This window comes from Protomyctophum parallelum (genome assembly GCF_964188405.1).
Source record: "Protomyctophum parallelum genome assembly, chromosome: 3".
Lineage (NCBI taxonomy): Eukaryota > Metazoa > Chordata > Actinopteri > Myctophiformes > Myctophidae > Protomyctophum > Protomyctophum parallelum.
This window is the reverse complement of record NC_139698.1, coordinates 5,240,208-5,253,391: the sequence shown is the minus strand read 5'-3', so window position 1 is coordinate 5,253,391 and position 13,184 is coordinate 5,240,208. Positions and strand designations below refer to the sequence as shown.

Below are 13,184 nucleotides of genomic sequence, written 5' to 3'. Positions count from 1 at the left end.
TGAACTGAGTGGTGCAACAAGTTTCCAGTGTTTGTACACATAATTCAAATAACTCGGCTAAAAACACTTTTTATTTGTTTTTTTTTCATCTTTGTAATTATTTGTTTGGTCCAAAATATTGTGTTTATTGTCATGATTTGTCACAACTCGAGTTGGCTTTGTCGGCGGCGTAACCGTCTTTAAATAAATACCTTTTGAAATGTCTATGGGGAACAGACGTTCTGTGACTTCTAGGATCCTCCGAGTTCTTAGGGGTGCTGACTGCTGGTGTTTTCACACCACCCAACCATGCGCTATACATAGCGATTATCATAATTTCAATAGGCTTACATATTAAATCATAAACATATTATTTCACATGAACAATGTTGATGAAACCAAGATATGGGGATAATAATATTATACATTGCAATGAAATGGCATCGCGTTTTCATTATAACACTGCTGGGTTGAACACACCGTCACAGCCTCGCGCTGCAATTGGCTAAAAAGTTTAAATCCCCCCTGACGTCAAAGCATTAAATGGGCCGGCCCCTTCATATATTTGTGACCTATACTGCCACCAAAGTCCAATGTAAGACCCCTTAGGTCCTCAGACAAACATCTACTGAAGATACCGGGGTCTAACCTAAGAACAAAGGGCTACCGGGCTTTCGCAGTGGATGGGCTTCCCACTCTTTGGAACGCCCTGCCCCTCATGCTAAAGAATGCTGAGTCAGTAGACTCTTTTAAGAGACAGTTAAAGACACATTTATTCCGTATTTATTTTCCCATGTAGTTCTTACCCGATTTATTTTTTACATACCTATGTTTTTGTGATTCTGCCTCTAGTTTATCATTCTACATGCCTATGTTTTCAGTTTTTGCCTTGTTTATTCTTCGTTAAATTCTTTATTGTCTTTTTACTTTATTGTGCTATGTTTTCCTGTTTGTTTTAACTTGTTGATTGCTGTTCTGTGTTCTGTTCAGCACCTTGTGACTTTGTCTTGAAAGGTGCTTTACAAATAAAATGTACTTACTTACTTACGTCCCGACTAGTAAACTCTAGTCTAGTGGATATAAACAAAGCCTTCAGCCAGAGGGGTCCAAAGGGAGAGTGTGTTGTTGCAGGAGAACACCTCAGCATCATAATATAGGGAAGGATAGAGGGAAAAAGGCCCAAAAAATACATTTATATACATTTACAATTTTGGCTGAAAACTTGTCTACATCACCTTTATGTAGTCTATGTGGGGTTTCCAGGTGAGTTTATTGTAAATCAATCTTTTCACATTGTTAACATCGTGACAAGCGTTTTCCCCAGTGCGAACATGCTGGCGTCCCTTCAGCTGAGGTGACATTTACAGTGGAAAGGTTTTTGTCCAGTGACTCGCTGAAACTCTAATAATCACACCGTTTACAGTGGAAAAGGATTTTCTCCAGTGTGGGAACGCCGGTGATACTTCAGAGAAGTTAACTGACAGAAACTCTTGTCACAAAGTTTACACTGGAAAGGTTTTTCTCCAGTGTGGATACGCTGGTGTATCTTCAGCTCTTTTTTCTGTTTGAAACGTTTGTCACAATATGTACAGTGGAAAGGTCTTTCTTCAGCGTGGTAACGCTGATGTACGCTCAGATAACTTGATGTACTAAAACTTTTGTCACATTGTTTACACTGGTAAGGTTTTTCTCCTGTGTGGATATGCTGGTGTAAATTCAGTTGGATTAACGTAGGGAAACTCTTGCCACAATGTTCACACTGGAAAGGTTTTTCTTGTTTTTCTCCAGTGTGGATACTCTGGTGTTTCTTCAGACGATGTGCCCGGGTGAATCCCTTGTTGCAATGTTTACATTGGAAAGGTTTTTCACCAGTGTGGATATGCTGGTGTCTCTTCAGGTCAGTAGAAGTATGGTAACTCTTGTCACAATGTTTACAGTGGAAAGGTTTTTCTCCTGTGTGGATACGCTGGTGTCTGTCCAGGTCAGCTGAATAATAGAAACTCTTGTCACAATCTTTACAGAGGAATGGTTTTCCTCCTTTGATACACTTGTGTCTCTTCACGTGTGTTGACTGATTGAAACACTTGCCACAATCTTTACATTCAAAAGGTTTTTCTCCTGTGTGGATAAGCTGGTGTGACTTCAAGTGAGCTGAGCCAAAGAAACGCTTGTCACAATATTTACAGTGGAAAGATTTTTCTCCAGTGTGGATAAGTTGGTGTGCCTTCAGAGAACCTGCAGAGCTGAAACTCTTGTCACAATCTTTACATTGGAAAGATCTTTCTCCAGTGTGGATATGCAGGTGTCTCTTCAGAGAAGTTAACTGACAGAAACTCTTGTCACAAAGTTTACACTGGAAAGGTTTTCCTCCAGTGTGGATACGCTGGTGTATCTTCAGCTCCTTTTTCTGTTTGAAACGTTTGTCACAATATGTACAGTGGAAAGGTCTTTCTTCAGCGTGGTAACGCTGATGTACGCTCAGATAACTTGATGTACTAAAACTTTTGTCACATTGTTTACACTGGTAAGGTTTTTCTCATGTGTGGCTACGCTGGTGTAAGTTCAGTTGGATTAACGTGCGGAAACTCTTGCCACAATGTTCACACTGGAAAGGTTTTTCTTGTTTTTCTCCAGTGTGGATACTCTGGTGTTTCTTCAGACGATGTGCCCGGGTGAATCCCTTGTTGCAATGTTTACATTGGAAAGGTTTTTCACCAGTGTGGATATGCTGGTGTCTCTTCAGGTCAGTAGAAGTATGGTAACTCTTGTCACAATGTTTACAGTGGAAACGTTTTTCTCCTGTGTGGATACGCTGGTGTCTGTCCAGGTCAGCTGAATAATAGAAACTCTTGTCACAATCTTTACAGAGGAATGGTTTTCCTCCTTTGATACACTGGTGTCTCTTCACGTGTGTTGACTGATTGAAACGCTTGCCACAATCTTTACATTCGAAAGGTTTTTCTCCTGTGTGGATAAGCTGGTGTGACTTCAAGTGAACTGAGCCAAAGAAACGCTTGTCACAATATTTACAGTGGAAAGATCTTTCTCCAGTGTGGATAAGTTGGTGTGCCTTCAGAGAACCTGCAAACCTGAAACTCTTGTCACAATCTTTACATTGGAGAGATTTTTCTCCAGTGTGGATATGTTGGTGTGCCTTCAGTTGGTGTGCATATCTGAAACTCTTGTCACAATCTTTACATTGGACAGGTTTTTCTCCTGTGTGGATACGCAGGTGTCTCTTCAGATTGCCTGTATCACTGAATCTCTTATTACAATGTTTACATTGGAAAGGTTTTTCTCCTGTGTGGATACGCAGGTGTCTCGTCAGAGAAGTTAACTGACAGAAACTCTTGTCACAATGTTTACACTGGAAAGGTTTTTCTCCAGTGTGGATACGCTGGTGTCGCCTCAGTCTAGATGCAGTAATGTAATCCTTTTCACATTGTGTACAGATGTGGGTCTCTGAAGACCGGGACCTCACACCTAAGAGAGAGTGAATAGGCAGGTTAAAAATGGTGTGTACAGGTACAACTTGAAAAGCTTGAAAAGTCATCATCAAACTTGTGTATCCTTGTTTGGGAGCACAAAGGCTTCCCTGTTAATACTTTTTGATGAAGGTGAAATATGAACATTTTAACTTGTTCTCCTAATTTAGTAACGGTGCCAAATCTCTCCCACAAATGTATAGTTCCTGTTTAGGTTTGGGTCCTGAACCTCGGGCCCAAAGCAGGTACCAAACCAAGCAAGCAAGCTTGGGTACCGGGTACTCCCTATCGGTTCCTACAGATGTGCACAGTCAAGCACTATTTATTTAACAGTAACGGCAAAATAGGGAAAACCCCTGTTATAAGGAGATGCATATATGGTAATAGAGTATAGCGCAGCGTGTCTCTGTCACACGCCGTTAGTAGCCTAAGAAACGACAGCACTGCTGCTCCGAGAGCAAAGGTCTGCACCCACCCCCCCCCCGACACACACACACACACACACACACACACACACACACACACACACACACACACACACGGCTCAACTGTTGAATAGGGAGAGGATGTTACTCCATTACCTGTCTAAAAAAAAAAAAAAAAGTAAAGATTTTTGTGAGAAAAAAAAAATTGACCGGCTCTAATTTAAGTTATTTTATACCATTTTGTAACCGAAATAGGGAACCGTTAGGAACCGTAATCGGTACCGGACTCACAGAAATCCTAATTATACCCATCCCTGTCCCTTTAACACTGACTGACCTCCACTGGACTCCACTGGACGATAATCACTGTCTTCAGTGTCAGATTCACTGGATTCCTCTCGATAATCACTGTCTTCAGTGTCAGATTCACTGGATTCCTCTCGATAATCACTGTCTTCAGTGTCAGATCCAAGTTCAACTTCAACGTGCGAAGAAATCTCTTCATCCTTATCTTCACTTTTCACTGCTAGTAATGTCAACATTGACCCAGCAGGCTCCTCTGGTCTTTGAAGTAGCTCCTCCTGTTCCTGCTTAATCTCTGGAGGCTCTGGTTCCTCCTGGAGCAGACTGGGGTTCCTCTCCTCCTGTTCCTCTTTAATGTGTGGAGGCTCTGGTTCCTCCTGGAGCAGACTGGGGCTGCTCTCCTCCTCTTGGCGGTCTATAGGAGCAGAAAAACAACATGATAGTCATCAACGCTGGATTCTGTTTTCTGTCCGTTTTCTGCATGTACAAAATGAGCTATTATGAAGTAGACGTTATCAAAGGAGGTTCTGGAAACTTAAAGGCGCAGTGAAATGAAAAAGACGTTTTTCACACTTTTAGACCATATCCGTGGTCATCATATGGGCATACCTAACAATGGATGCCAAAAAAAATGTGAACATTCTCATTTCTGTGTGTTTTTATATCAAAGGTCCATAAAAACGATTGCATTATTTATTTATTAAAACGAAAACGTGCTGCGTGATGACGTGTAGAGATACACATCGATAAAAGCCAATAACAATGAAGCTCACCCGTTTAATTCCCCATATTTGTGCATCCGTCCATCACAGCTGCTACTGATTACAGAATAATCCGTTTTTATTTCCATTCAAGATAACATCCAGACAGTGTATTACTCGGTTTCAACTTAATCATCACGCTAAAATATGTATCTGAAAACATTATAGGGTAGAAAATAAGCCACATAACAGTAAACTGGTACAGCTGGCCGACCATCTGATTTATAAACAAACACATACCACGCTGTTGCGCATAGCATTAGCCACCGTCCCCCCCCCGTCCCCCCCCCTCATTACCGCAGTTTTGGCTACTCACCAAAAGGCGGGTTGTGTCATTAGAAAGCTTACTTTCCTTAGTGGACGCACTCTGAGCCCCCCCACCACACGTATAAGCGGTACTTTTTGCCCAGAATGGGATTTCTTTTCAACGGAAGAAAAATATTCTCTATGAGGCAATTCTCTGGGGAATATCGGTAGAATGCGCAGTGGAGTAACAAAGTATTTGTTTTCCTCAACGGAGCGAAATAACTCATGGAATGCAATAGTTTGCCCATAATAAGGTAAGAAAACAACCCAAACCTCTAAAAAAGTGGTCTAACCCTAGAACAATACACAGTTATATTTTTGTAATTTTCATATAAGTGTTGCTGATGTCTGAGGCAGGTGGGTTTTTCAGTACCTTCATTCATGCATGACATTTTCTACAGGCACCAATTCACCAAAATCAACTACAAGTGAATTAAGACCCATTGGATTGGCAGCTAAAATTGGATACACCAACGGTTAAGTTCAAGCAACACCACTGTGCAAGTATCAATACAATTGTGTATAATAAAAACGCCGGGACAACGCTCCACACGTCCCAAACTCTTCTCCCTTCTGGCTCCAAAACTGTGGAATGCACTTCCCATTGCAGTCAGAACTGCAGCATCACTCCCAATCTTCCGCCGTAGTCTGAAAACCCACCTTTTCAGACTCCATCATGGCCCATAGAACTTACCCTACCCCCTTAGATAGCATTTCTGTAGACTTAGATAGCATTTGATACAGACTTATAGCATGTTATGTTATGTAGACAGCACTATAATTGTATTGTATATAGTCATAGCACGCCATAGTACATATGTATAGCATAGTAGTAAATATGTATAGTTTATATGTATAGTTTCATTATATAGATATTCCACTGTTACTCTCTTAGCTTACGCATGTTTCATGATAAATACTTTTATGTGATGTATTCCCATGCTTTTGTTCTTGCTTAAATGTAAGTCGCTCTGGATTAAGAGCGTCTGCTAAATGCCTAAATTGTAAATTGTAATACATAGTCTCCGGCAGGCCAGAAGGCCGAACGCTATGTTGTCACCACTGTCCGTCCATTTGTTTATCTGTTTGTTTGTGCTACATGTTGCCGTGGCTAACAAGCCTTCATGAGGCAGAGCTCCCATGCGTGTATTGCATATTTTTGCCAACTGACTGAAAATAACGCTACACAGCCCAACTAGGCCTGTCAAAAAAAAATCGATTCGAGTTAGAATCGCGATTCTAATGCCGTCCGATTCAGAATCGATTCTCATTTTCCAAGAATCGATTTATTTCCCTTTCTCGGCCGCCGTAGTAAGCAAAGCACCGCTTCCGCAATAGCAGCGTCCGCTGTGTTGTTGTTCGCTCGTGTTGCTTAAAAATGGGAGTGCAGTACTTTCATCCGACGGAGCATTGGTCCGAACGACAACCTACCTCCTCCCTCACCCTAACCCTAACCTCCCCCGGGGCAGACACCTAAACCTAACCGCAACCCTCTCCCGACCCGCAGCGCACCTCACCGCAGCGCACCTCGAGCACTGTACCGCAGCGCACCTGCTCTGTCGGATGATAGTATGCCTCCCAAAAATGGAAAAGAAATACAACCGCCTCCGCGGTCATTGAAAGCAAGAGTTTGGAAATACTTTGGGTTTTACCGTGAATCCGGCGCGGGCGTGGGCAATAAGAAAGGGCTTGACAATTGATATACCAAAACAACCCTTGCTTAGCACCTCGCTAAAAGCGTGTGCGAATGACCGACCTGGCTGGATATATTAGTCAGTGGCTAGCTCAGGTCCATAACTCTAAATGCAACGCATTAGACTAGAGCTATGGACCAGAGCTAGTCAGTGGCCTCACTGGCCTGCATAACGAGCAACGTAAAAAAAGCAAAGATCTCCCCACCATCTCCTTCCACCACGCCGAGGTGTAGCCTTATGTCCAATGTTCTGTCTGAACTGAAGCAGTCAAAGCCAAGGAGAATGTTACATTACTAATTCACCATCGAGTAGCCTCTGCACTAAATGTCACACTCACATGATAGAACAGCAAAATAAAAACGAATAGTCTGTCTGTCCATCCATTTACAAAATGAATTGACTATCTATCTATCTATCTATCTGCATACCAAACTAATAGTCTATCAGTATAAAAACAAATTGATTATATAAAAAAAATATGATCTTACTCTTGGATTTAACCTTTGTGTGTTTAAAATAAATCATTCAGTTGATAAAACCTTTACAATTATACAAGCTTTTTACTAAATGTACTCTGCTTTCATGCCAGAAGACTGGAGTAGATCATGCTAAAATTCTATTTAATTGTTTTTAATAAAAAAAAAAAAACTGCTTTAGAATCGAAAAAAAATCTTTTTTGAATCGAGAATCGGAAAAATTGAAAAGATCGTTTTTGAATCGAATCGTCACCCCAAGAATCGGAATCGAATCGAATCGTGGGACACCTAAAGATTCGCAGCCCTAAGCCCAACCATGAGGAAGTTACACACCGGCATTCCGAAGCCTGCTATTCTGACGCACCCCCATTCCGACTCGCTGCATTACTAACCGTGTCCCATAAGCCAAATTCCAATACCCAAAATCTCGACCACTCACTCACTCACACTCGGTCACTCCAGCATGGCCGTGTTACGGTGAAATCGGTGACCTGCTGAAATATGTGACAATCGTGTTGACATCACATAATGTCAGTGTCCGAATGTAAATGTTGTGGTTTGTTTATTAGCAGAGTTCAACCTAGCGGTTTTCAGGCCACGCATTTAAAGACCTCCATGTAAGTTATGTGAAGTCCACAAGAGGGTCGCATATTGCGGCATGTCACCAATTTCACCGTAACTCCACCATGCTGGAGTGAGCAAGTGTGAGTGAGCGAGTTGCCGAGATTTGGGGTATTGGAATTTGGCTTAACTGAATGTGGAAGCTACGTAGTCGGAATGGCAGAGTGTCAGGAATGCCACTCTGTCTTCCCATGAGGGGATCCATCGGCCCCAGTAAAAGCCCACACACCCTCCCATGAGGGGATCCATCCAGTAAAAGCCCACACACCCTCCCATGAGGGGATCCAGACAGTAAAAGCCCACACACCCTCCCATGAGGGGATCCATCGGCCACAGTAAATTAAAGCCCACACACCCTCCCATGAGGGGATCCATCGGCCACAGTAAATTAAAGCCCACACACCCTCCCATGAGGGGATCCATCGGCCACAGTAAATTAAAGCCCACACACCCTCCCATGAGGGGATCCAGACAGTAAAAGCCCACACACCCTCCCATGAGGGGATCCATCGGCCACAGTAAATTAAAGCCCACACACCCTCCCATGAGGGGATCCATCGGCCACAGTAAATTAAAGCCCACACACCCTCCCATGAGGGGATCCAGACAGTAAAAGCCCACACACCCTCCCATGAGGGGATCCAGACAGTAAAAGCCCACACACCCTCCCATGAGGGGATCCAGACAGTAAAAGCCCACACACCCTCCCATGAGGGGATCCATCGGCCCCAGACAGTAAAAGCCCACACACCCTCCCATGAGGGGATCCATCGGCCACAGTAAATTAAAGCCCACACACACCCAGGTCAAAGTTGTGGAGGTGCTGGGGTGTTCGTCTGGGTCTCTTCCCCCGTCCTGCTGCTGCTGGGCGCCCTGGAGAAACGGCTCTGGCTGCTTCTAGGGAACTCATCTCCACCTGCCGGCTGGACTCCATAGACCAGTCTGGAGTCTCTGGAATGAAGAATACAGAATAAGTACGTTGACATTTAACCCATTCTGACCTGAGATCAGATTCATACGAAGGTTTCCACCGGACACACACTGGTCTGATGAACCCATTCTGACCTGAGATCAGATTCTAAAAATGTCAGTCGCTCTTCGATTTTTCAAAAATAGCAGACCTACAAAGCTCGTATCGCGCCACTCGGTGGCGCGATATGAGCTTGTAGATCTGCTATTTTTAAATAGCTAAAGCATAACGTGATGCCGACACCAAAATGGGTGCCCGTTCAGAATGGGTTAAAGGTTTTATGACATTCATTTTCATTTATTTTTCTTTTTTCTTTTAGGTTTTATGACCTCAATTACACCCGAAAAACCTGAACTTTGAACATTCAGTGGATTTTCTGTGGTCTGAAGTTTTCTTTGGGGTATTTTTGGGCCTTTTGAGCTACAATGAAAACAGGCAACACAGTGAAAACAGTGACATCTGCTAGCAAATCCCATTGACATATATGGGATTTGCAGTAAGTGATGTCACTTACTGCCGGCAAATCAGAGCAGCTGTTTGAGCCAGAAAACCCCAGATCACAGAAAATCTACTGAATGTTAAAAGTTCATGTTTTTTGGGTGCAATTGAGATTAGAAAACCTAAAAAAACAAGAACAATTCCAAAACCTTTTTTTTAATGTCACAATCCCTTTAAAGGAGAATTCCATGCTAGAATGCTTTATTATCTTTCTTACCTTTCTTTGTAGTTGTTACGTCCCCACCAAGCGATGGAAATAAGCTAATTAGCACAACACCCCATAGCCCCATTCAATTCCCATTCAATTCAATGCAATTCTTTTAGGGCTTATGGTAGGGAAAATAGCCAATAAGGAGCTTTTGCACAAAATAACACCTGGACCTCTTTGGTGGGGACGTAACAACTACAAATAACACCTGGACCTCTTTGGTGGGGACGTAACAACTACAAATAACACCTGGACCTCTTTGGTGGGGACGTAACAACTACAAAGAAAGGTAAGAAAGCCTTTTAGTATGGAATTCTCCTTTAAGTGTACAACGCATGTTGTGTTCCCTCCCTGCATTGTGCCATAGACTGCCGTTGTACAAACACAGGCAGTAGTGGGCACTATACTACTGACCAGGCAGGGAGGCACAGAAATACAGCTGTGATTTGAAAGCAGCACTGGAATGGGTCAAAGAAGCGGAGAGAGCTGCATACACAGCATTTAACATTTAAAGGAGAATTCCATACTAAAAGGCTTTCTTACCTTTCTTTGTAGTCGTTACGTCCCCACCAAAGAGGTCCAGGTGTTATTTTGTGCAAAAGCTCCTTATTGGCTATTTCCCCTACCATAAGCCCTAAATTAATTGCATTGAATTGAATGGGAATTGAATGGGGCTATGGGGTGTTGTGCTAATTCACTTATTTCCATCGCTCAAAATTATAATTTCTTTGTATATATCCTCTCTTCATAATGTAAATAATATCCCAAGCGGCACACTTTACTACTTATTTAGATGGAAATAAGCGAACTAGCATAACACCCCATAGCCCCATTCAATTCCCATTCAATGCAATGCAATTCATTGAGGGCTTATGGTAGGGAAAATAGCCAATAAGGAGTTTTTGCACAAAAAAACACCTGGACCTCTTTGGTGGGGACGTAACAACTACAAAGAAAGGCAAGAAAGCATTCTAGCATGGAATTCTCCTTTAAATGTCAAATGTAACCTGTGTGAGAGGGTCATGCTAAATAGCACTGAAAGCGTTTTACTCCAATTGGGCAAAGGGGGGTGATATACGGTAGCAATCGTGTCAATATAAAAACTGAGTCGTTTGCCGAAAATCCATCTGCCTTGACTCACGTGGAATACATGTGTCACTTTGACCAGTAAGCTCCGCCCTCAGATTTTACGCCATTTGGAGCGGTTTGAAAAACGCTAAAACCTGATTTTCTGCCGGGATTTGAGCAATTCATCTAGTGTGCACCGATATCTGAAATACCAGTTGAAGAGAAGTTTGTAAAAAAAAAAAAAAAAAAAAAAAAATGTCAATAAATGTCCGAAAGAGTGGAAAAGAATAAAAACATTGCACCTAAAGTGCCTATTGTACCGGCTGGACAAGAAGTTCACATCAACATTTTCTATAGCATAACATTCAATAGTAGTTCATCATTAAGCCCGGCAGATTCAGTATCATCAAAAATTGCAACAGGAAAAACAATTAGGGCCATTTAGAGTGTGTCTATGAGGATATCTTGCATTATAGTGGCAAAACAATCAAATGGGGACACATGCAATAGCCATGCCTCACATCCCACTGCATTCAAACAAATAAAATATATTTTTTGAGCAAATGCACTACATTACCCAGCAGCTCTAGCTTGCATCACGCTTGCACTTGCAGTGTGAAGTACCAGGATGTGTAGTGTGTTCATACAACGTTTTATAAAACACACTCTTGTTGGTTATTTGCTGTACTAGGCTCTTGTCAGCCCTGTAGCTCCTCACACTTGGGATTGCTGTAGTGTTTAGATGGTTCTGTTATGACTGCATGCTGTAGTGTTTAGATGGTTCTGTTATGACTGCATGCTGTAGTGTTTAGATTCTAAACACTACAACATGTAGTCATAACAGAACCATCTAAACACTACAGCATGCAGTCATAACAGAACCATCTAAACACTACAGCATGCAGTCATAACAGAACCATCTAAACACTACAACATGTAGTCATAACAGAACCATCTAAACACTACAGCATGCAGTCATAACAGAACCATCTAAACACTACAGCATGCAGTCATAACAGAACCATCTAAACACTACAACATGCAGTCATAACAGAACCATCTAAACACTACAACATGCAGTCATAACAGAACCATCTAAACACTACAACATGCAGTCATAACAGAACCATCTAAACACTACAACATGCAGTCATAACAGAACCATCGGCTAAACAGAGCAGTATTTTGCAAGTTCTCCAAGGCTTTGCTCTTTGCCATGCCAGTTATTGTTAGGCCACTCGTGCGAATCAACATCGACAGCCGAGGTTTGTTATGATTCCAAGTAGCCTACTGCTTGTCTTAGAATGTTTATCTTGGACATTTGGAATGCCTGGTCCATGTACAAATCAAAGACACAGCTCCAGAATCAGGACCTTATTGTAACTGACACACACACACACACACACACACACACACACACACACACACACACACACACACACACACACACACACAGCCCCAAAGTCGGCGGCGAAAAAATAAATAAGACCAAAATCTCACCCACGTTGTTACGTTGTCACCCACGTCTCTTTAGGCTTCAGGTTGAGAACGGCAGACTGTCCCGGCCTCAACACGTCCAACTGGGTTAAGAAACGTCTCTTCACTAGTAATGGACACTGGACGAACTTTAGCATTAGCATTAGCTAGCCCACAAAACAAACAAACTTCGTGTGTAAATGCCTCCAGTGTTCACAACGTGCCAGCCTCTAGAGTGTCTCTCTTTACACAGACTGTGGAGCAAAGACAACCTCAGACACAATAAGTTACACACAATGGTTTGTGCTGAAAACTGATATTGTAGCGCCGGCCGCAGCTAGAAGAATATGCAGGCTTTAGACTCTCTTTATAAGGATAGATGACAAGGAGTTTATCATTGGAACGCCACCGGTCGCTCCGTTTATTATTATTCCACACCACAGCTCATCACAGCCAACTCTGGCGCATCACAACACTGCGTCATCAAAGCACGCCAGCCTTCAGGCAAAAGCAAACGATCCTTGAGCCTACAATATTATGACTTTCTCTCAGTTTCATGTCCGTTCACTCTCTGCTCTGTTGCTGCTTGGTGTGTGTGTGTGTGTGTGTGTGTGTGTGACTGTAAAGGCAGCTAGGATGAGTTCACTCAAGTTTGTTCTTTTGATTTCCGGCAGGCTGTGCAATCAGTCTGGTGCAATGCTGCCCTCCACAGTTCGGGAATATACTCGTTTGGTTTAACGTAGCTCTGCTCTGTTGATGCTTATAGCCTCAGTCCCAGGCTTAATTACTTTGGTGGTTGCTACTAGGGCTAGGCCTGTCACGGCTGATTCGGTCTGGTTTATTAACCAGGCTAAGGCCTGTCATGTTGCAGATAAGAATTTCGATTTTTGCTATCAGCAATAAGGTTTCTTGTT

General features: G+C 42.6%; 1 protein-coding gene across 1 annotated transcript in view; it reads right to left on the bottom strand.

Moving 5' to 3' along the window:
• The window catches only part of LOC310855586 (uncharacterized protein), a 34,204-nt gene extending 21,801 nt beyond the window's left edge, over positions 1-12,403 (bottom strand). Inside the window, exons 1-3 of the mRNA XM_083760652.1 lie at positions 12,295-12,403; positions 8,852-9,001; positions 4,243-4,607 (exon numbers count right to left, since the gene is read on the bottom strand). Of these exons, the coding sequence (XP_083616778.1) occupies positions 4,243-4,607; positions 8,852-8,984 (498 nt within the window). The 5' untranslated portion in view covers positions 8,985-9,001; positions 12,295-12,403. The remainder of the gene's footprint in view (positions 1-4,242; positions 4,608-8,851; positions 9,002-12,294) is intronic.
• Positions 12,404-13,184: the final 781 nt, after the last annotated feature.